This window comes from Chlamydotis macqueenii, chromosome 15 (genome assembly GCF_036417535.1).
Source record: "Chlamydotis macqueenii isolate bChlMac1 chromosome 15, bChlMac1.mat, whole genome shotgun sequence".
In the NCBI taxonomy this organism is placed as follows: domain Eukaryota; kingdom Metazoa; phylum Chordata; class Aves; order Otidiformes; family Otididae; genus Chlamydotis; species Chlamydotis macqueenii.
This window is the reverse complement of record NC_141570.1, coordinates 3,539,166-3,563,372: the sequence shown is the minus strand read 5'-3', so window position 1 is coordinate 3,563,372 and position 24,207 is coordinate 3,539,166. Positions and strand designations below refer to the sequence as shown.

Genomic DNA, 24,207 nt, shown 5'->3' with positions numbered 1-24,207 from the left:
ACTTTGTGGCTAAAGACTGGTATATTCACAACAGGAAGAATTAGGCTCCCAAGGCACACGGATAATTAGCAGGAGCCACCTGGGATTCCCATTTGCAGTGCTGCAGAAAGGCAGAGGGGATAGCCTTTCTAGGAGACTGAGCAGATCTTTTTCAGAAAGAATGATGAGGTGTGGGGGAGGTGGCAAAAACAATCGCTCCATGGGACTGGCAGGTGGGTTTTGCAGCTGTGCAGTGCTAAGCAGTGCGATGTGACAAAGAGCAGCATGAGTGGAATAAATATTGCAGGAGAGCTTCCCGTAAAGGTGGCAAGGGAAGAGGAACAGTGACCTGGAAAATATTTCTGGTTCTCCAGACAAGCAACCAGGAGCATTTCCGCTTCTCTGGAAGCAGCGGTAACTTGAAGGTACTGAAGACTACGTTAGTACTTGGAAGTTTTTTGTGAATGTACCAGCTTTCTGGTGTACCTTTTCTAGTTGAATGCTACTTAAGATAGCTCAAATGGAAAAGTGGAATGAAAAACATGGCTTGGTACAGCACCAAATTTTTAACTCTAGCGTTTAAAAGTAATTTATTTGTAAGCAGTAATACTTTTATATTTTAAATCATGACTGCACAAAGTGCACCTTGAATAAAAGTCTCTTTGATTCTTAATTTTTTTTTTTTGTCTGCTGTGGGATGAAGGAAAGAAAAACCACCTTTAAGATAAGTAAAATAAAAAAAATGCTGCCCTTCTGTTTCTTTTTTACTTTGTCATGAGCTCCGACCACTGGACTGAGTTGTGTAATGTTTTTCTAGGTCTAAAGTTGATAAACCTCATAGTAAAAATAAATGAAAAAGCTCCTTTCCTCTCAAAGCTCCCAGGGAATTTTAAGAAAAATTAGAGGGGTGTGAATTTTTTAAGAAATCTAAAACATAACCTGTGATTTACTTGCTGAGATTTGTAGAAATTTGCTTTCAGAAAGTCCTGCTAAACTCTCAAAGTTCACCTCTAGCAATATAAAATAAAAAGCTTTGTGCTGCAAAATACATTTAAAAAAGATTCCGGGTTTGATGTTTCAGTAGCCTTTTTGTGTATTGATTGTCGTCTGAGAGCATGTCACCTAGTTTTCCAAAGCTAGTGCACGAAAACAATGTACATCACTGCTGTAGTGTCACTTTGTATGGTTTATCTTCACAGCAGTCACTGATTGAGTTATCTCTGATTTAATTGCTCCTGGGTAAGCTTGGAGACTAACCACCTTATCACTGAAGTCCCTGCAGCGTTTACCTCCTTGGAGTGAGTAAACTTTTGTTATAGAAACAGGTCATCTTACCTTCACATTTGAGAAGTGTGCTAATTAACTGTACTTCTTCAAAATGCTTCAGCAAGGCTGAAATCTAAACAACCTTTTTGGCTTATGGATTTACTGTTCCTGCTGTAGTGTATGTGGACAGCTTCAGTGTTTATGGCTCCTCCTTTTCAGCCTTAGCACACAGTCCCTTTCCACAGGAGGAAAGGAAAGAAAAAAAGCTCTTTGGAAGTAACTAATAGAAAATGTTTGCCTGTCTTTTGCTTGATGGTTGAAGAATAGTTGAAACTTGCAGGGCGTGTTTTTCAGCTTGTAAAGGTTAACAGAAGATGGATACCGATTCCTTTCACAAAGAACTTGTTTCACAGAGGGTTTAGTCCTGCTTTCAAGTTAAAATGCTGCAACAAGTTGAAGTATAAACCAGTTAACATATTTTCTCCAGGGAGTATCAGGCAATAGTAGTGGGATAGCTTGGAAAATAAAATTATGTATTCAAGGAAATAACGACTAGTTTTGGCCCTTGTTAGGCCTCCCAGTATTTTCTGGTTGATGTTCTTGCAGTGGTGTATGGATTGTTGAAGAAACCACCAGGCCTAACTTTTGTAGATCAGGAGCACTCCTAGCAGCTAGAAATACAGTACTTTGTTTTTTTTTTTTCAATATCTGTGTAGAGAATAAAGCCATGCCTTGCTTTATTTTCAGTAAAAAATAACAAAATGGCAAAAACAATTTTGAGGAGAAGCTACCTTGAAGCTTGAGGTAGGTGGTAGGTTGGCCCTGGAAACAGCTTTTGCAGTGATGTGCTAAATGTGTTTGTAGGAGATCCCTGGGTTCAGGGGTCTGCTTGAAGGTTTTAATTTGCATGGCTTTGTGGGAGCAGTTAGTTTAAAACAGAATAGCAGGCTGAGTAGAACCGTTGAGTGTATTTGCTGTCTGAGGAGTAGTGGGGTTTCATACAGGTTTTAGAGTTCTTTTATATTAAAAATTGTTAATGGTTTGACTTTTTTGCCTTCCATGTAAAGCTTGTTCTGCATGTTTTTTAGTGGGGAAATAAGAGCAGAGACAGACACCAATGTATAGGCATGTGTGTAGCTGCAATAATATAAAATATTGCGGCTGGAGAAATGTTGACATACGCATCGAAGTTTGTAATGCTGGAATTCTCATCTCCAGGGATAGTTACCTCAAATACAACCCCTGCAGAATGTACAAAGTTAAAACTACCAGTATGTGAAATAAGAGTATTGCAGTTGGAGTTGTATTTTTCTGTTATCCTATCTTGGAAAATCTCCATTCCTATTACTTGCATAGAAAACACTTTAATTTTGTAACTGTAGGTGGCTCCTGGGGATTTGAGACAAAGGAAGATACACTGTGTGTGTTCACAATGTGAAATTCCTTTATGACAGGGTTCTTAATCCAGGGCTTGGATCATGTTCCAGACTTCTAACTCAAACCTGATTTTCCTCCTCTGGATTTTTTCTTTTAGAGTGGATCCATGGTTGTTACTGATCCATTCACATAATTTTTACTTTACAGACAGTGTTCCAATTTGACTTTTCTAAAATTGCGTTCTGCACTTCTTCAAGTGAAATGTCATCATTTGGATCCAGCTAGGTAGCAGCACAAAAAAAGCCTTTTTTTTTTTTTTTTTTTCCCCCCTCCAAGATGCTGATTCAACTTTCAAGTGTAAAATATTTGCTGACTCACTTATTTGTCTTACATATTTCTCTCTAATGGTAGTTAATTTTTTTCCTGTGCTGTGCTTTTTTCACGAAGTCATTACGTAACTTCAATATGCAGTCAAAACACTAGACTTTCAACATGAAAAATGCAGTAAATGTTAGTCACTTTGTCATCAGCTGCTTGAACAGGTTTTTATGGGAATGGGAGGTTTTTTTATCAAGAAAAACCCAACAGCAGTATATAGCCAGAATTTGATTCTGATCATCCGAGCAAGATACTTTTATTTAGATAAAGTATTTTTTGTTTGTTTCTTTAAAATTAAAGAAAATTTATCGGGACGTTTCTTTAAAGGGTGTTTAACTGGCTTTTTAAAAAAAGATCAAACCAGTGAGTGCCTGCAGAAGTACAGATATGCTAAAAGCGCTTGGCTTTGTGTCTGTCAGAAAAACAGCAGACCGTCCCCTTCAGCAGCAAGCCCCGCGGTCGGCAGGTGCGTCCCTGGTCTCTTGACTACGCTGTGCCGAGGTGCAGACCGTTGCTCTTTTTGTCAATACCGTGCAGTGATCCTCTAAACCAAAGCCTTTCTTGAAACGGAGGGTATATTTTTGCTGTACATTGGTGCAGTCAATGCAAAGATACTTTCATAGTCGCTAAATTAAGAGCCAGATAAGGAAGTTCAGAATCAGTCCATGTAGCTACACTAATTATACTTTTAACATGCGCCTGTTGTCTTGTCACGGGCAGAGAAGCAGCCTAGCATGAGAAGGTTCTTTTTCTTACTACTGAAAAAACCCAACCCAATCCGAGGAAACACTTTGGCTTACCACTGTATTTTAACCTGATTAACTCCGTGTCATTACAGAGAGCACTGCATTTTCAACAAGGCCAGTCATCTCCATCTCAGTTTTGTTCTTTTGTGGGTTGCTTTTGGATTATATTCACTCTGACCTTCCATTCTGCTCTTTCATATCTGCTTCTAGAGTTGGCCTTGGTGTGGACAGAAGGTAGATACAGTATATACTGCAACAAGGAATACTCATAAACAGCATGTGGCGTGGTTCGTGTGTTGTGGATTGTTGGAATAGCTCCGTGCCAGTTCATCACCAGTAATTTGTGCATATTAATAAATTTGGACGCATTTAATCTCATTGCCAGTTAGCCTACTCCTGAAGTTATTAATTTGTGAAATCTGTTTTGAGAAAGGGTAAAAACTTGTAGGCAGCATATGGTGTGATATTGGGGGGAAAGGACGGCTGCGGGTGTGAATTTTATTTTGTCAGTTTAGTGGGAGTACCTCTTGTTCTTTAAAGATGCCATCTGCACAGGATTCTCACTGTAAGTCTTATGCTTCTATGCAGAGCATGCAAGATCTCACTGAGCTTTTAAGTTTGACTGCTTTGGGGGAGGGCAAAGAGAATATTTTATTCTGTGCCACCTTTTGAAGTATTTTATTTTGTATAAAGGCTTTTTTCTTTGCCATCAAGTTGCTGTATAAAAAGACCTTGAAGGGTCTGCAACTTCACTGGCTTTTAAAGGCTGGTGGTTGTAATGCTCCATATCGATCATTCAGTCACTTTGGGAAGCACAGTTCCTGTTCTTTCCCTACTACTGTTCTTTTTTTGATGTTGGATATTTTCTGTCTGTTCTCCCTGACCTGCCTGCAGTTACCAGAGTAATCGTTATTTTCATGCTCTGGTTCATAGGACTTGAATGTCTTGAACTTTGCTTTGTAGGGTATGTGAGACAGGGCGGCTCCTGTTTTGGTTATGAGGTTGCTTTGGGAGCTTCTCCATACTTTTATTCCACTTCTTTAAATTCCTTCAGCTCTGTGTATCTGAGAGTACAAGGAGCACTACGGATGTAAGGGGTCTGCCTTCATTGTTAAGCTAAGGCGTTTTGTGCAATGCCTAGCCCTGTATGTGGCATTTCATGTCATGTTTTTTGCCGCGCAGAAATAGGTGCGTTTTTGTTTCTCTAACTCTTGATGTGATGCGTGCGTGGAGTGCCCCATGTTTCATCTTTCTCCTCCAGCCGATTGGTCTTCATGTGCTACAGGGATCAGATCATCAAACCTGCTGCTACTGATATCAAAGCATTGTGCGATTATTTCCACTGCCGTATGTGAAAGATGTTTTCTTCTATTGCGTGTTCTGAAAAATTGAGATCCAGGTTGTATGTACGCGTTCCCCAATGTGTTCGCTCACTGCAAAGGGATCCTGACAGAGATTGGATCAGGTTTGAAGCACAACAGACAAAATTTGTTCAGTGGGTCTTGATATGCCAAGATAGGAATTCAGAGAAGTTTGGGACAAGTTCTGCTGCAGAACTTAATGTCTTTTTCAGTCTTACTCATTTCAGCTGAGAGAATGAAATAGAAATGATTGCCGTGGATGATTACATGCTGTATAGCTTTCTGTTTTTGAGAACATGATGCATTGGTTTCTTCTTGAGACACCTGAGAGCGAAAAACAATTTTGCGATGCAGATGGTCAGCAAAAATGCTGAAGAGAAGAAATTACGGAGATAAAACCTGATATTTTCCATGCTTTTGCAGAGTGCTTATGGGTCCCCTTCCTGCTAGGTGACTTACCAAAAGGTTCAAAAATAATCCTGCATATTGCAGAGACTATTGGCTTTAGCTCCCCTTTCCCCTCCTGCCCCACATGTATTTTCAGCTTGGCTGTGGGAGAAAGTAGATTTGTATAAATGCCTATTACATTTATAAATATTTTTAAATTAATTTTTAGGTGTGGATTTAACTATATCACCTTAGTTCATGAAAAGGCGTTTCCTTGGATGCCTTTTCATACTCTAAGGGGAAATATTTTTACTTGCATTCTGATCTGTTCCTTTTTACTATAATTGTGATCAAATTGGGGACATACTGGCTAGATTTGGCCCACGGAATGCTTCTAACTGTTAGGTTTTCCTCCTCGTGGGGAAGCATACAGGGAAATGAAATGGCTCTTGCCATACCTGCTAAGGTGCACAGACATTTCTAGTGGAGGAAACCGGTGATACCACAGTATCTTGGACAAGTTGTCTCCTCCCTCATTTTAGGAGCTGTTGTAAAGCTATTGCTGTTTGAAGTATTAAAAAAAAATAGTATTCTAACTCAGAAGCTCTAATACTTCTAGTAGAGGAGCTTATCTGTAGATTTCGTAGCGTATGTGTATCTTCTGTGTTAATGTTGTTGCTGTTCTTAAACTCTGCATTAATTTATTTACTGAGATGACACTGGAACACTTCAGAATACAAGTGCTTCAGGGGATATTGCAGGATCTCTGAAGAGTTTTAAGAACAATTCAGGGAAACATTTGTCAGGAATAACATAGGTGGTGTTAATTCTGCTTTGATGTAGAGGGATAGCCCAGGTGACTTCTTCAGGGCTTCTACAGCTACATTTCCTGTGATTTTAGTGGAAGATTCAGTGCACTTTTCAGTGGTTTGGTCAAAAACACTCGCTTTGTTTTGGAAGCGTGTTTCTTAATTTAAATTCATAGGGGAAAAAAGTACTTTGTCTCTTGTCTTGCTTGAAACATCCTCTCTGTTTACACAGGCTATATGAAAAATTAAGCTTAAGAGGTTTATTTGTTTGTATTGCCAGATATTTTAGGAATGCTGACTCATTTTACCAGGCTGAGGGTGTGCACACATGAGCAAATTACCAGCAAATCAGAAGAATGAGAACTTAAAGGACATCAAGTGCTTCTACTTCATCTGTGCGCTTGGTCTTAACCCAAGCAATGCAGTTACGGTGGATGAAATGATGGGCTGTAACCTCACAGCCTGGCTTACCGTGCCCACACCGTTAAAAGAGATCACGTGCCTTGTTTGAAGTGCTTTAAGCCGGGAGAAACAGAAACAAAACCAAGCGTAGTTGGCCAGTACTCTTCTGGAGAATTGGGCACACAGTGCGTGCGCACCGCTGAAGTAGCTACAGGTAAAGGAAATGAGAGGGAATGTGCCCTGAGGCAAAGAATGGGAACCCCTCTGGGCTATGAAATGGTTCGTGCTTTGGCATCGTTAGTTTGTACATCGCTTCAAAGATGTATGTACTACACAAGCATAGTGTAGGGAGGGTTTTCTGGGTCTGGCACACTCTGTGCACTCAGGAATCGTTGTCTGGCTTGAAGGTTTTGTTTCATCTCTGCGGTAATAATGTAAAATGCTATGCTTTCTGTGTTTGATCATACTCTTGGTAACTTGTTTGATCTGTTTACTCCAAGGATGTAACTTTCCCTCAGGTTCTGCCAACAATACTACATGTCCGAGTAGCATGTGTGGAAAAAAGGATCTTTCTCTGAGAAAGAATCTGTGGCAAGGCCACCTCTGGTAGTCATTGCTTAGAGACGTGCATTTTTTTCCCAAATCTGGCAAAGTTAAGGGTAACCTTGAAGAAGAATCTGGTCTCCATTTGTTGCTGATTATTTCTGTATGATTACTAGAAATTCTTTATTTAAATAAGTTACAAACGTGCATTACCTGTGCTGAGCCTTTAGTCCAGTGTTGTTTAATTGTTATGTGATTGCTTTTAATTGAAGGTACAGCATGACACAGGGATGCTGCACAGCTCCTGCAGAATTGATCCATAGCACTGCTGATAGCTGCAAACTTAAATTTTTCTTTACACACACTAGCAGGTATGACACAAAGGAAAGGAACTGAAATACCAGATCGACGTGATCTCTTTGCGTTACCCTGTGATGCTTTTTGGCTCTACTGAAGTGAATGAATGATGCCTTGAGCCACAAATGCAAAAGCTCATACGCAGAATATCTACGTAGTCTAAAAGTGACATTGAGGGTCGTTAGTAGCCCTGATTCTAGCAGCGACTGTTACCTGTTCTCCATCCCTGCCTGAGTGGCAGCAGGGCAGTTAATTTTGGTTTCCAGAGCCGTATGATAGGAATAGGGATTTAAGCGTTTAGGACTGTGGCTGTTTTGCTACTCAGCCATGGCTTTGAGACAGCTGCCTGTGCTGGAAGGTTGTTGCAGTAGAGGGGATTGAGGGCTGTCTGTCTCTGAGAGAGACTGACAGTTCCTGCACCCTCATTCCGGCACTGGCCTTTTGTCCTGACCCGCGTTGAGCTGCGTGAACCTGCCCAGATGGGTCAAAGACTCATCACTGTTGGCAAGTGTTGAGTTCATCCCCTCAAGGTGAGACGGCTTTTTCTGTCAGATGGGCAAGGTGAGCCGTTTCACCGTGGAGTCAAGCAGGTGCTATCTCGGTGCAAGGGGAGCATCCCTCTTGGCATCAGCGGGCTGTTAGATGGGCTTAGCTGTTGTGTGAAGATGCCCTCACCTTCCCCTTCCCTGTCAAAGCTGGTTCCTGTGTTTTGTATCACATTGTGATATTAATCTGGATGTGTGAACCGTCGTGGGATGAAAAAGTGGAGGGAGTGTTACACACCTCTTCTGAGCCAGGGTCAACGTACTGGGCCATTCTGACGGCTGACAGAGCTGCTTTTGGAACCACTCCAACGACTGGGAGTCCCAGACTCCCTTGTTGCAATGTTTTCTAACTGTGAGACAATTATTTTTAATATCTAATTAAATTTCACTTCTTGTGAGCTTAGTCTTTTTTTATTATAGCTTGGGTAGGCCACAAGAGTTAATTACAGTCCTCTTTGCCGTGGCCTGTAACATACTTGAAAATTGTCAGCCTGGCTGTTCCTCCATCAGAGCTCTTTTTTAATTAATTAAACTCAACCAGTGGGTTCTTCAGTTGTTTCTCCAGTCTCAGTTATTAATTTCATGCGAATTTTTGCTCATATTCTTGATTTCTCCCCAGTTCGCATAGATCTCTTCTAAAATGGGTGCTCGATTGCGGGCATCATCCAGCTGAGGTTTTCCTGTCACCAGGGCAGAATAATTACCCCCCAGGCCTTCTCTTATTCCTGTTAAGTTTCAAAATGCTGTTTGTCTCAAAAGTCCAGCAGAGCATTAAGATATTTACGTTGAGCTGCTACAGCTATTGCTCCTTATTTTGTGTTTGTCCACTTTATTTTTATTGTTTCCTAGCTCACAATTGTTTTTATTGAATTTAATTGATTTCAGATAGTTTGGGTTTTTTTCCTATTTACCAACTGCTCTTGAATTATTGTTCTGTCTTCCAATTACACTTGCACTATTTTGCTGTAGTGTGTCCTTTCAGTAAGTAATTATTATGTGATGTCACTGAAGGTATTGAATAAAAGTAGTGAATGTAATCAATTTGAGGGGTGGGGAAAAGTTAATGCTGGAAAAACATTATTCGTGTCTTGATCCACACCTAAGTCTGTGCAAATTCAGCTGAGGCTCGGCGCAGCGTGAATGCACGCAGTGTCAGCACGGCTCTGTAAACAGTGTGAGCGTGTTCGCGTGGTGCTGTGCCCAAGGTCACGAGCCTTCCAAGAAGTACTGGGGAATGCAGTGCAGAGCCGCTAAACCTGGTTGCATTTGCTTGGTCTGGACTAGTTAATCTTCACCATACAGAACCAATGCTGTTGTTTTTACATCGTGGTGTGGATGAGCTAGATCGTTGTCATAGACTTGCTAGAAAATATGTTCATTTCCAGTGCTGAAGAGATGCTACAGACATTGCTGTGTGTATATCCCGACAATTTAATATAGGTAGGTTGTTACCTATTGGTAACTTTTCATGGGTTCTTTTGATACTTGAAGGAAGGAAAATTGTGAAAACAGTGACTTCTGAATGGCGGTCCTAACACAACATAAAAAGATAAATCTGGAAAGTCTTCTGTGAATGTTGAGGTCACTCCAGAACTGCGCAGTTGCACACAAATATGCTGGAAGTTGCTGAAAAAAAGACTTTGAGTTGTCATGTGAACCTGAGTGAAGTACTTGAGCATGCATTTAAGTATTGCATTTTCAGTTGTTGCGGTTTCAGCGGGAAGTCGAGGTGGTGAGCTTCCTGGATGAGAGAGGGTCAGGGCAAGGAGGAGATGCAACGGCAAAGCAGCCTGGAGCTGCAGCCTTGGTGTCCCTGCTCTTGCTGCTCAGCTCTGCTCAGAGGGGGTGGTCTCATCACCTCCGTGGTGTTCTTAACTGGGTTACTGGGTTTGCTCTGGTTATGGGAGCTCCAAAACATTTTTGTGGTTGGTTCATTATTTTTATGTATCTGGATCTCGCCACGTCTTTCTCAGTCATTTAACTGAATTTAGTCTAGTCTTCCAAAGCCACATACCCATTTTCCCTTCCTAGTTTTCTCTTTAGTGAGGGTTTTTCTGTAGCTTGATGACTATAAAACTGAGAAAGGTTCAGTGAAGGGATGCACAGTGTTTTCAGGCTTAGCCTCTTGCTAATCACTGCTCTGCAGATAGAGCCTTTAACTTCCTTCTAGGCAGAGGGTGTACATTTCAGAGTTATTTTTACTAGGTTTGGGCCATACTCTGGATTTTATAGATGTTTCAAAGTTTGTACTTGGAGAACTTTTTTGTTTAAATTCTTTTGTCAAACTCTGCGTCTTCCTGAAGTAGTACTGCTGATGTGGCCTAAAAAACAACAGAATATTGTGTGGGCATTTTTATGAACTCTTGAAATATATGTGAAAGGGGATGGGGAAGTCCCCCAAACACTTCATAGCCTTTTATTCTATATATGCTCCTCTAACAGACACTGGAACCAAATACCGTGCCAAAGCCCTCTTGGTTGCTGCAGGCTTCCTCCCAGCAAAGCATCACAGGGCGATTGCTGACAAGTGTTTCAGTTCAGCCGTGTCCCAGATCACACAAATGTTTTCCATCCTTCTCTGTTCTTCAGCAAAGCGGTTTGGGATCTCTGTAATTTTTGAATATTTTTTAAATATTATTTTTGCAGTGTTTAAAAACCAGCCAAACAAAACCCCCAGTTTCTATCTCAATACCTTTCTGCAATATAAAGAACTCACAATACCTAAGTATAGTGGCTTATTACTGAAGGAATAAATTAATTTGCCTTGTATCTTAGAAGTGGTCAAAAAAGTGCAAGAGGTGGTTGGCAGAACTCAGGTGAATGTCAAGATAACTTTTGAGAAGGAAAATTTTAATGTAGTCAGACTGTTTACTTGTGCCCTTTAGGAATAAACAAAAGAAAAGAAACTGATTATTTACAAATTCTAAATCAAAGCTATGCAACTGTTTGAATTTAAAGCATACAACTTGCGTCTTTTTGGAAAGTCAGGTAGTGCTTAAGCACTTCCTCCCCGCCTTTTTTTCTTTTATGGTAGGTTGCGTGCTGTGTGTTTACTGGAGGTAGAGACATTGAATTGTTACGTGAGGTTTTAAGATGATGTGGTTGAAATTTTTTCATTTAACTTGGCTGTGTCAAAAGTTTATGTAGCTTTTTCTTAAACTGTTTTCATAATAATTTAAAACTTGAGTGTGTCATTGATAAGTTTGTAAAAAATGTTCTGTAAAAACCTCTAAAAAAACCTTTCTAATACATTCAACTCAGTATTCCTGCTTCTGCAGTTACCCGTGAGTTTCATGCAGCCACAGAGAAAGGATGTTTCAGCTGAAGTGGAATAAATTCACCAATTTATCTTTTTGATAACTCACGGGATCACTAGTGTCACAGAATGTCATGCATTTTCATGTGTGAACTTCTAATTTCACGTCATCTCCCTTGAAATAAATTTTTCAGAAAAATACCCTTAAATGATGTTGCAGTTCCTATTGTGTGAGCGTAGGATGAAAACCCAAAATTGTTCTAGAAATCTTCATTGCCATGGTGCAGTGTTGGTTTCCAAAGGTGATGTTGAACCCTTTAAATATTTCAGTGAGTGCTTCCTCAGCTTGCACTGACTTTTGATACTGTCTGATGGAGCTTCAAGGAAATAGCAACACCGGCTGGGGAACTGGGAGTGCTGGGGGTAGGGGACAAAAAATTGCTCTAAGGTGCTGCCAACCTGTGTTTAACGTAAGAAGAATCTGAAGCTGGCTATGCTGTAGTGCATCTGAATTATTTCCCTATTGTCTCACAAAGTTTCATTATATAGTGACCTGTGTTCTTGCTTCCAGAGCCTTCATTCAGAAAAATCAGTTTTCTGTGTGATAATATTTGTTCAGACCAGTTTGTCTGCTGTCTTTCCTATCCCAGCACGAAGCCTACTTTTAGAGACAAACAGAACCTCTTCCTGGAGAGCAAGATAGGCACCTGGTTGTTTTTTCTGTATTTTGTATTCTGTGTGGTCTTCTCATTTCCCCACTTCCCCACCTTTAACAGCTGTATAGTTGCATTTCACAGAGAACTGGAATTTCCTTATCTTGTTTTGGTTTTTTCATCTCATCTCGCCTGCGTGGGTGGACTTGCAGAACCAGTGTTCTAGGTCTCCCTGCATCACAGCAAGTGTTTTTGCCCAGTATTGCGGATCTCTTAATCTGAGCATTTGAAAAAACAAAACCTGTTACTGGAAGAAGATTGAAGAACTGAAGCTGACAAAGGTAAGCCAGCTGCTTAGAACCTAGTTTTGATACCAAATGTGAAAATAATTTTGCAGATGGGTTTACGCGTGCTCAAGGCACTTCAGAAGCAGATTTCTTGGTTCTTTGCTTACGCCCTGCCTGTCCAGCATGTGACAGAATAAGAGGAGTGGTTGTACCCCGTGCATGATGATTAAAGGGTATTTTTTAATGATGATACCATACATGACAATTTTGTCTTGACAGCAGTATTAATTTATTTCAATATTTACATCAGCGAGGTTCAAAAGTAAAACGATGCTTTTCTGCTAGCTGCACTTACCGCAAGAGCACACATCTGTGTACAGAATATATTAAGTATCTCATGGGTTGCTCTTGGTCATTTCGGACACAGTTCATAAGAAACAGAAGTAAAGATAATGCTATGAAGCACAGCAGAAGTTTGCAAAGTACCGCAGCTTTATCACTAGAGGTTGGATCCTGTTGGCAATCCTTAGAGAGCTAGCCCACTCCTCTGTACAGGAACGGTCCGCTGATGAGATGCTAGTGGAGACAACTGTTGATGCAAAAGTGGACTGCTGCATTTGAGATGCTGGCACATTATTTTTCTGTTAATTTATGACCCACATGTTGCAGTGCTTGACTATTCCGGTTAAATATTGCCAGACTTTATTAGTGGGGAGGAAATAGGTGTGGCAGACACAAGTCTTTTCCATTCTTAATATTTTATTGACCAGAATGCTGTATAGCGTTTAATTTTTAGCAGTTTTTTTTTTTTTTACAACAAAATTCAGTTTTTCCCTTAAAAGTTAAGCACAAGAGGATGTGTTGTTCTGAGTTGTCAGCTCTTTAGTTTACGTACATCAAATGTTGATGTTTTCTGATATGCTGCAGTTAGTTAAGCAGTGTCTTAGCTGTAGTTCAGTGCATCGTAGCTCTTCATTTCAAATGTCAATTTGAGACAGTATAGCAGCTGCAGGCATTGCTCCTTCAAGAATAAGATTGATGTGGGCTCCTTTACGTTTTTCCCTTTTCAGCCAAGTAAGTTCTCATGTTTTGCTACGTTCACCATTTTCTTATTTTTATTAGGGTTTGGAGTATTCACATTTCAGCCTTGTCTGTTTTGCAGGTTACTTTGTCTTGGTTCATTCAAGTGAAGTCATGAAATACTCCATTTAGACCCGTGGAGATCTGACACCAAAAGACCAAGCAGATAGAGTCAACCAAGAGCCTTCACAGTTTGATGCCTGTAGCTTGTCTTCTGGTGGCAACTTTGAGGAAGATTTGATTCTTGTGGTCACAGGGGAGGAAGGTCCAGCCACAGGCATGTAATAAATGATGCTTAATAAATGATTCCAAAAAGCTGCCTTTATGTGTTTGCTTTTACTTGTGATTGCTCAATTAGATACCCAAAAAAGAAAAAAAGTGCTAGAGTGGGTGTCTAGATGTACAACCAGTTTGCCACTGATTTTTGCGCTGCGCAGGCTGACTTTGAATTCTGGCGCTAACCAAGGGGACCGAGTTTTCCAGGGACAAATAGGGAGAGAGTATTCTGCTTCCCAAAATACCCTGGTGCATCTCAGGCATGTCCAGGGAGCCTTACAGGCTTCTGTTTGCATAGTCTGTGATTTAAATAAAACCAGTCAATTTTAAATGGAAAATACAGAGCAGAGGCAGGCAAGAGGTACCCACCAAACATTTATCCACTTACACAGCACGAACACCTTTCTGTCGTGACGTTGTTTGCAGAGACACACAGGCTGGGGATTGAAATAGGACTGTGTACAAAGTTGAAGCATCACACTGTATTTCAAGCTGCTACGACAAATTAACTATTTAACACTTCGCTAACGTTGTGCATACACTTGCTGCCTCCCAGCATGAAAATAAAGCAAATAATTGCAGTAAGCTTTCTGCCCGGTAGAAGTTACTATAATATAATGAGAAACTTTGTCCTGCACTTTGAGTAAACAGAAGCAACATGAAACTATCGGAAGGAGGACGGTGTTGCATTAGATAGAGGGGAAAAAAAATTCAGGGAGCTCTGTGTCCATCACCTGCAGCTCAGTATGCAGTTCCAGCTGATGGAGTGCCGTTTCTCTCTGGTAACATAGCAACTGGACCACACCTTCTCCCTCTGAAAGATGCTAAAGAGCCCTTTGAGCACTATCTGGTGTACTGCAAGGGAACTGCACCATTTTTAATTACTACAGCACTGCCAGCTGATACTTCCCCCCCCCCCCCCCCCCGTGGAATGGCAAGGAAAGTCTGAATTCATTCTCTGTTAAGTAATATTGTTTTTTCATTCATGTCTGTGTAATAATCCCATTTATATTGCAGAAGAGGACTGTTAATTTGAAATTAATACCAGAATTGTATCTATCAGTGCATTTTGTCTTGTTTCAAAGTAAGTTTTTGATTAAAAATAAGCGTTCTTGTCCACCTAATGCTCTCCTCGTAAAACACTTCTGTATGGTGGTATTATGTTAAGATTTTGCAAGAGTACTCAAGGATTTTAGCATGTTTTTCTTCTCACTTAGACTTTGCAAATGACTGAAAAGCTTTCCCCACTCCTAACCTCTCTTCTGTTGTGCAACAAAAGAGCTTTCCTTTAAGCATCTTGGTTTCCAAGCACAAGAAATCGTCTCTGGGCATTACTGAACATTTGACTTAAGGTGTGAGGAATCCTCTTATGCCAAGTTGAGTTTTTTGATGTATACTGTTTAACTTAGCTAAAACAAGTGTGGAACTAGTATTGGTCAGAGTTTCTCTTCAAGGTTGTTTTGTTTGGATCTTGGGTTTTATTTAAAAAAAAAAAAAAGCATATGCTAAGTCAGCATTGGATGTCTCAGCCTGACTTTGTTTTGTCGAGGCTGTTTCTTTTGCTGCCTGTCTTAGAAAGATGATGGTTGCATTTTAACAGTACAAAAACCTTATTCTGGCTTCGTGGCCTGGATGAGGGAAAGCCTTTTAAACTATCAGAGAACTTACTGATTTATTAAATGTATTAATTTCTTACAGCAGTGACTTAGCAATTATTGTCATTGCACTTTGGTATCAGCCTGGGGAGGGGGCAATGTTTTGGTGACATACGGCAAAAACAGCCGTTGCAAAATAATGCTGTTGGTGTTGCTGTACTGTCAGGTTTCCTTTTTTTTCTGAGAATTTAAAAAACAAGTCCTAGTGTAGTTCAGAAAGCTTGTGACAGCTCGTGACTTGAGTACATCAAAACCAATAGCCTACCTAAACCAGTATAAAACTGGGCACTTGGAGCTGTGCAAATACAGTAAATCTCTGGCAATATTGTGGAAACTGTGTAAAAAATGCAAATATACCAATTTGTTAACTTGATAATGCTTATGCATCCCCTCCCCCTTCTGTCTTTATAGGTCTACGAGGGCTAATCAATCTTGGGAACACATGTTTTATGAACTGTATTGTCCAGGCACTTACCCACACTCCACTGCTGCGAGATTTCTTCCTCTCAGACAGACACAAATGTGAAATGCAAAGCCCCAGCTCATGTCTGGTCTGTGAAATGTCTACGCTTTTTCAGGAGGTGAGTGCTGTCTGCTGCAGCAGCGTTGCCTTTCCACTGATGCTGGCTGTTTCTTACCCCAAAAAGGACTGTGTTCTACCTGCAGATATATAAAGGAAATGCAGATTGTGTTTCCCCTCAAGGTGTGGCAAAGCAGAGCAGTAAAGATCGAGTGAGACCCTGCTGTCAAAAATACCCAGCTGCTGAAGAGGAAACTATTCTAAGTCCTGTTCTTAAGTCACCCTCGTTTAGGCAAAAAGCTGGTATTGGAAATAATTACAGTGCTGCCTGCTCTTCCGAGACTGATCAGCAAGTCTTTAGTCTTAAAGCTGAGTGTGTGCTTTAATTAAAGGTGCAAGTTGTAACTGGGAAACACGTCACAGGCTCTTTGGCTGATAATGGGAGTAAGAGTAAAGCAATAGTATATATCCTTGTGGTTTAAGGCACTGGATTATGTAAGTCTGTATAATATTTTAAAGATCTTGATTCAGTGCTTTCTAACAGGGAGAAACATCTTTGCTATCATCTCTTATCTGGAAACCCATTAATGGCCAGGAGGCCATTGTAGAAAAGTGAACGCGTTGGTAGTTTGTGCCTTGCATGTACGAGCCGCTGTTCTTCCCTTTTCTCACTCAGGTGACTGGCTTTGCAATGTGCCTTTGTACTAGGTCTAGTCTGTGCTGTGTGAGACAGAGTCTTTTCCTTAATAAATAGTCAAAGAGCATTATTAACTCTTAGTTCCGTGTCAGTAAGGTAAGGACTATGGCTAGATGGGGGCTTCTAGTTTTAAGATGAGTCTTTAAAAACAAAAAAATCCAGTCCTGTGCCTTTCCCTCGGTGATAAATCTGCTTTCTTGGTAAGATAAGGAAAAAAAAAAAAAAGAGAAAAAAAAAAAAAGCCAAACCCTCCCCAAAAAGCTGCAGTCCATGCTGTCACAGAGCATTTAAGATAGCTGGAGATGTCTGTATGCAGAGCATGCCTCTTGTGTATAGGCTGTCATGGAAGTTCATTCAAACTGAGCCCAACCTAAAATAGCTTTGCCTTTATCTTGTGATTTTCAATTTGATTTTACTTCTCTGCCTTTTCTACCAGAGATGATTATTTTTGGTCATTGCAGGTGAGTTAAACATACGTGGAAGATAAAGTCCCCCTTAGCTATTGCAGTACAAAGTTGTTTTCTGCTCATGCTCAGCACTCTTGTGAAATTGCAACTTTTCATGCTGCTCATCAGTCGTTAGTTGTACGGTATACTTCTTATTTTTTGATTTATTTTTCAATTATTCCTGAGCCTGTCAGGGAAGGAGGTAAAAACAAAAGGCAGGCATACCAGTAGGTAGCAGCTGCAGGATTATTGAAACCAGATGTGTAGTTAAATGGGGAAATATCACTCTGCCTACATAAAAAAAATCAGTCATGGTATAGAAATACCAGTTTCTGTATACTGTTAATATAGAAACCTATTTGTTTATTAAAAAAAAAAGATACTATTATAATCTTGATATCCTTTCATCAAGTTGTGGTATGAAGTCTCATTCTGATGAATATCACCACATTCTGTTTACACACATCCATTTTTTAAAAAATCCCTTGGGAAAGGGGAAAAGAGTATTGCATTACAGATTGAGGGGCTGGAGGAAAGATCAGGACTGTAGGTAATGATTTTTATTTCCATTTTTGTTTGTGGAGCCCGGTTGATGGCCTAGGATGCCTTTTGCTAGACTATGTACAAGCATCTAACAAAGAACAGACTTACCCAAAATGGAGCTTAAATACAGCATTTGCATTAGTTTCAACTGTAATCAAGTTTAATTTCACACACAACTTTGGGAATCTCAGCCTTCATTTTCCCCAATCAAAATCCATGCCTATGCTTGCATTAGTTCTGATAATTAATGTTCTGCGACGTGAGGGTCTGTGAATGAGGGAAGAGCCGTGTCTGTGATACCAGACTGGGAAGACAGCAGTACAGCAGTCTCTGTCCTTATTTCACGTTGAAATATCGCAGCAAAGTGCTGTGGGAGGACAAGAAAAAGTGACTCAACCAGCTTGAAATAAAACTAGAGCTGAGTCCTCCACAAGTCACACTGTAGTGTCTGTAACCAACTCCATGTATTTTAACTGGGAAGCAGTAAATACCATGTTGTGTTTATAGCTCTGTCAGCACTCATTGTAAAATTCTGTTTCCCAGTGGGTTTTAATTTCTCTACATTCAGAATTAAAACCAAAATCTTGCATTTTTGGAGCAGACTGGTTATCTTTCCTGTCCCGGCTGTCTGCAGTGGTTATGATGAAGATTCCTGAGCTGTCATTGCAGAGATGAGGTCTGAATGAGGGAAGGCTAACCAGCAGAGATTTCGGTGATATGGTTAAGAATTCCTTTGTAATTGAATTACCGGGGAAACTTTGGTTCGGGTTCTGTCTTGTTTTTACGTCGCTTTCCCACCAGGATTAACTGATATAGGCATTTTACCCAGTGACAAATGGTCAGGTTAAGGGTTAACTTCATCTCCCCTCCACCCTTCTTTTCTGAAGGTGTGATCTTAGGCAAATGGAATGCCAGGGGATCAGGTGAACGCTGCCAGCAAGAACTCCAGGAGAAAAAGAGACTGTTTTGAACATTAAATGGAACTTACTATACATAAATAGGCAAGTTTTGCTTCTTAAACAGGAAATACTTGTCTCTTCTTTGTTTAAGATAATTTAGTTACATAGGTTGTGTGATTTCTCTGTGATAATTGGGAAGCTACCAGGTTCTTCTACCTTGAAGTAGGTTGACGGTGAATAATGAGTGTTGGATGGTTCTCAGAATTGAGGTTTTTTTTCTCCTGGTAGCTTTTCTTGTGAATGTGCCCAACATTGAATCTCTGCTTTAAAAATACCTGACTGCATCAGTTAACATTCTCAGTCATGCTACTTGAAACCTGTTTCTCAGTAGAATCATGATATGAATTACACTGCGTAAGAAAAGGATTTGGGAATAACAGATAGTGGTGAAACTGGATGGAGGGAAGATAGAGCCCAGAATCCGTTCATTGAGCCGTTTGGCTGAAAGGGTTTGTGCAATACTTCTTACCTACTGCTATTTGTGTTTTAGTTTTGCTTCACCAATGAAAATTAATATCAGGATGGTCCACACCCTAAGGTTTATCTAAATCCGTTGCAGAATGGCCATTCAGGATGGTAGGATTTAGCGGGACTGGATCTCCGTGTACTCTGTGACTGGAATGGCGAGAATACCTGGGAGCAGAGCAGAATGCAGCGCATCCGCTCAGGGATGCAAAGAACAAAGCCACCTTTATTCCTGTCATTACTCATCCTCACGAGCCTATCAAAGTGCACAGCACAACTGCGTGGAGAGTTGAGAAGTGAGGACAAAAAGGGAGAAGAATGAGATGATTTATGGCTTTGATACCTTAAGACGGTACACAGTTGAACTGGCTGGTGTATGAAATAAGTTGCGACAAAGGTGCAAGGGAGAAAAAGTAGTTAAGGCTCTTCACGTAGACAGGGGCCTTGCATTTTGTAATGGAAAATACAGAGTTTGTGCTGATTTAATAAAATATTTTCTCTGAAATAACTATAGAACATACAGAGAGCATGCAAGCAAAAGGATTTTTCTGACTGTTGGAATCATAGCTCTTCGGGAAACCTCCTGTAGGTGTTCTTCTATTCTGAGAGGCACACGTGTTAACCATTCCCTTTGTCCGTTGTAGATTTTCAGAATGTTTAAGGATAATTGAGAATCAATTTCTAAGAGGAGGTTTTAGCTTCTCAAATCGGACTGGAGCCTGGGACAGGATTTATGCCAATGAATTCTTGATTACAAAGCTTGGAGACTTTTTAGTTGATCCATATGCAGGATAGATCAAATGTATCTGTTCACGTAGCTGGGAAACTTCCGTGCATCTGCTTTTGGCAGGAGGAGGAGAAAGAAGTACAGATGTATGTGGTGGTGGGTTTTGTTTGGTGTGGGGTTTGGGGTTTTTTTAACTTGACTAGTGTCTGTATATTTTTGGTAACAATAATGCAAAATGCAAAGCCTAGAATCCTCTAAACCCCCTATAGATTCTGCCTTTTAGAATCCAAGAGCAAGTCTTCTAAATGCAAAAAAATAAAGTTACTGTTACTTGGGTTTTGTGTAAGAATGGAGGCTTTGAATCCTAGTTTGTTTTTTTCTTTTCTTTTTTTTTTTTTTTTCCCCTGGAACAGCAATTAAACAGTTTATTACCAAGCATTTTCAATTGCTTGAACCAGTTCTTTCCAGTATAAACAACTGATACTACTGAATTGAAAACAAATTTAAACAAAAAAAAATGTTTTAAATTATGCTTGGAAGAATCGTGTCATTAAAGTATTTTAAAAGTGACTTGCAAATATATGATTATTTCTATATACACACTTCAATTAAAGGTTTGTATAATAGTGATTGAATAAGACTTTACATGGACTTTTTTCATTTTTGTGGGTTGGAACAGCTCTGATAGGCTGCTCTTCGCGGCAAGAAGGAAATGACAGATGGGATGGATGTTTTATACATTCCAGTTAAAATATTGCCATTGAATATGCTCAGGTTCTTTTGTTTCATTTTTGATTTATTAAAATAGTGAGGCTTTCCCTCACCGTGACGTTTATTCAGCAGCATTCTTACTAGGTGTGTTTCTAGTTTCTGTGTGATAATAGCTAATAATTTGATAAAGCCTCTTGTTAGATTCTTGTAATCCTAATGAAGCACCAGAGAATGTAAAATCTGCTGGCAGCTCTAGTGTCTGCAGCGGAGTAATTATGGAGAGTGCTGTTGGTTAAAATGACCAGAGAGCTCTGGGACTAATTGTAAGGAGTGACAGAACCGCGAAGTTTTATTGCTGCAGTTCCCTGAATTATGTTGAGCAGCAGCTGCGTCAGCAGATTTCAATTACCATACTACTGCTCCAGTCCCTCGGTGTCATTCCTGTTGGCATCGGAGTTAACTATTGATCTTCTTATTTATAGAAGCATTTGGTGGTGTTTGGCTGCAGAGGTCTGTCTTCCTGTTTGGAAAAGGTGGAGCTTGCATAAAGACATTTCTTTGCAAGGAAATACAGTAGCACTTGGATGAGGCTCTGAGCAACTTGATCTAGTAGGGGATGTCCCTGCTCCTTGCAGGGGGTTGGACTAGATGGGCTTTGAAGGTCCCTTCCAACCCAAACCCTTCTATGATTCTATGGAAATGAAGTGGGGAAAGGAAGGAGCTGAACCTTGACCTGTGGAAACGCAGAGCCTTATTATAAGGGGTTCATGTTTGGTTTTTGTTTTTTTTTTTTTTTGTTTTTTTTTTTAAAATGGAACCTGACTGGTTTTTGTTTAAAAATAATAAAAAAAAAAAAACAAAACAAACCAAACCAAAACAAAACTGGCATGAATTTCTGTAGGCAGTTATCTGTCATCCTCTTCTGCGCTGACTTACCTCTCTAGCTGTGTGTCACCGCTCGGCAGCGGTGTTTCACATCACCGTTTCGCTGACTGAATAATTTGTCCGTGCACTCTCTAATATGCTTCTGGCAAAATCACCTGGGGCAATTTCAGTCGCTGCTGTAGCCAGCTCATCAGATTTTGACCGAAGCAGATTAAGAGGCAGACGCAGGAGCTGGTCCGGGCCCGGGACACCCCGCAGGAGCGGTAACGGGCGGCTGACTGTGGACAGGTGAATGAAGCGCTGTGTTCAGCTCTGCGCACAGCTCCGCTGGATAAAGTTGTTTCTAAAGCCTTGTGCTGTTACAGCTGTACAACGGAAGGCCAGTACTTGCATGAGGCTGCCATCCTGCTGGTAAATTTTTCCATAATCTAGGACTGCGCGCAGCCACTGGATGCAGAGAGCTTCCATGGCTTGGTTCAGGGGCTGGATGGCAGTTGGCATCTAATATTGTTGTTGTCAGTGTTTGCCCTGATTTTTCGAGGCATGTAATTTGAATGAAATTGCTGATCTCTTGCAAGTGTAGGAATTCCCCCCTGCCACCTCCAGGCTATTTTAATAAAAGCTAGTGTTATCAGTAAGGAATCTGATTGTTGTTTCCCCTCCTCTCCCTTTTTTTTTTTTTTTTTTTTTTTTAATTTTAGACTAATCCATCACAAAATGAGGAAAATTCAAGGAAGAAGATTAAGGTGCTCAGTTCTGAGCTCACTTCTTCAGTAGTCTGTGATAAAAAGCTGTCTCTCTGTATTATTAACGCCATTAGAATAAAATGGTTTAAATTTATTTGACTAATTGCACTCATTTTAAGTTTTTAATAATTAAATGCACTGAGGCTGTGTAACGTGTTAACAGTCATGTCCTTTTCTTTGCTTTGAGCAGTTTTACTCTGGGCACCGATCTCCTCACATTCCATATAGGTTATTGCACCTGGTATGGACTCATGCACGGCATTTAGCAGGGTACGAGCAACAAGATGCACACGAGTTCCTCATTGCTGCATTAGATGTGCTACACAGACACTGCAAAGGTAAGGCTTCTACTGAGTTTCAGTCAACAAGGAATATTGGATCAAAAGGAGGTGGAAGAGTCTCTTCTTTAATCAAGTGTAGTCTTCCAGTACAGCAGTCTTAGCAAATTCATTTTTAAAATGTTTGATAGACTTAAACGAAAAGATATTTATAAGTAAGTAAGTAAACCATTCCCGCTGTCAAAAATTACCTAGAGTTAGAAGTAGACAAGCCTGTACGTTGACTTGAATCACCATCATATTATCCTCTTAGTGGTTGTGAGTCACTGTCTTTTCTTTTATATTGCCGTTTTAATTCTATTTATACTTGAGGTAGTTAAAACTCTTACTCAGTATGTCATGGGACTGATGAAAATAACATAGGGGAGCCTATGGCTCTTCTGATTAAATATTATTCTACTTTTTTATGATGCTTAGTTGCTTAAAGAAATGTGAATAAGAAAAATTAGTGTTTGTTTTTGGTATCTTGTTTTATTGGTCTGTATATAAAAATACATAATTGTACAATACAGTAAGAATATTCAGTGACATGCTTTTAGAAATGAAGTATCCAAGTCTTGAATTTATTTGGTAAGATCATAAGAAATTATGTGTTTCATGTAAGTTAACTGAACTAAATCAGAACTGAAAATTACCCAGTCTGCCAATGTTTGATCTAACTTGATTAACTTAAAGAAATCTTTGCTGTTCTTGTAAGGGAAAAATAGCAGGCTTGGTACTAGCAAAACAAGCAAAAAATCCTTAGTGACTAAAAATAAGCTTTAAAGCACTCAATTTTCCTCTAGTGCTCTTAGAAAAGGCACTTAGAGGTTAGGTTTTTTGGCTTATCAGAGGGCTTTCAAAGGGAAGGCTGCTGCTGCTTCTTGGAAACATTCTGAAGTCTTGCTTTTATCTTTGAGATAGTCTTACATGGCAGCAAATGTGCTTGTTCACATTCATAATAGGTGTCCTCCAAAAGAGTCTTCTCCAAAAAGAGTACTTCTAAGGATAGGAGTACACAGAACAGTTCTTTTGTAATCATTAATAGCTGTGATTTGACAGTCACCAACTGAAATGCAATCAGCCTAATGACACTGGTGTTGAGGTGCTGTACTGTAGGGCACAGAGTCTGCCCAAATACTGACCTCTCCCTTCTTAGCACTGAATAAACTCAGCTGCAAACAGAAATGCTTCTTGGTTCCTGGAAAGTTTTGGAACCACTGGTCTTACAAATCTTGAAGCTTCTTCATCATCTTTGATATAAAATAGTGTTTGTATTTCTTCTATACATTCCGATCCGTTCATGAAGAAGTACTATTTTCTTCTCAGAATTGTAAACAAAAAAAACTTGCAAAAGTGATAGTCCCTGCACTCTTTCCAAACTTATAAAGAATCTAGAAAAACCTTTCCAAACGCATAAAGAATCTAAAAAAAAATTTTTTTTTTCCTTTTCTTTCCCCAAATGTGATTTGGGTTTAAATGAAGAATCTATCTGATGTATTTTCTGCAATTACCAACAAAATCAAGCTTTCTCAACAGTTTATTTTTTCTTGGCTCCATTTGACCTTTTTGACCTTGAATGAAAATGAAACTGATCTGTCCTGAAACTCTGAAAAAATGATTTAGTAGACATTCTTTGAAAATAGCATGAGCATGTGTGTGGATTATTTTACTGCTGATGGGATAGCGCAGATGTACTGAAAACATGGACTTCTGAATCGGTGTCAAGTTTCATAATGGTTTCGTCCAGTTTGAATTGAATTAGGGCTTTTTGCACCTTTAGCACTGAGCTGTTTGGGGTTGAGGCAGAGTTACCATTTACAGTCAATACAAG

General features: G+C 39.9%; 1 protein-coding gene across 2 annotated transcripts in view; it reads left to right on the top strand.

Annotated features, from left to right (window-relative positions):
* USP22 (ubiquitin specific peptidase 22) overlaps window positions 1–24,207 on the top strand; it is a 100,017-nt gene that overhangs the window by 57,622 nt on the left and 18,188 nt on the right. For both annotated transcript variants that reach the window (XM_086759582.1, XM_086759581.1), the window contains 2 exons: window positions 15,769–15,938; window positions 22,247–22,394. In XM_086759582.1, coding sequence (XP_086615708.1) covers window positions 15,769–15,938; window positions 22,247–22,394 — 318 coding nt within the window. The remainder of the gene's footprint in view (window positions 1–15,768; window positions 15,939–22,246; window positions 22,395–24,207) is intronic.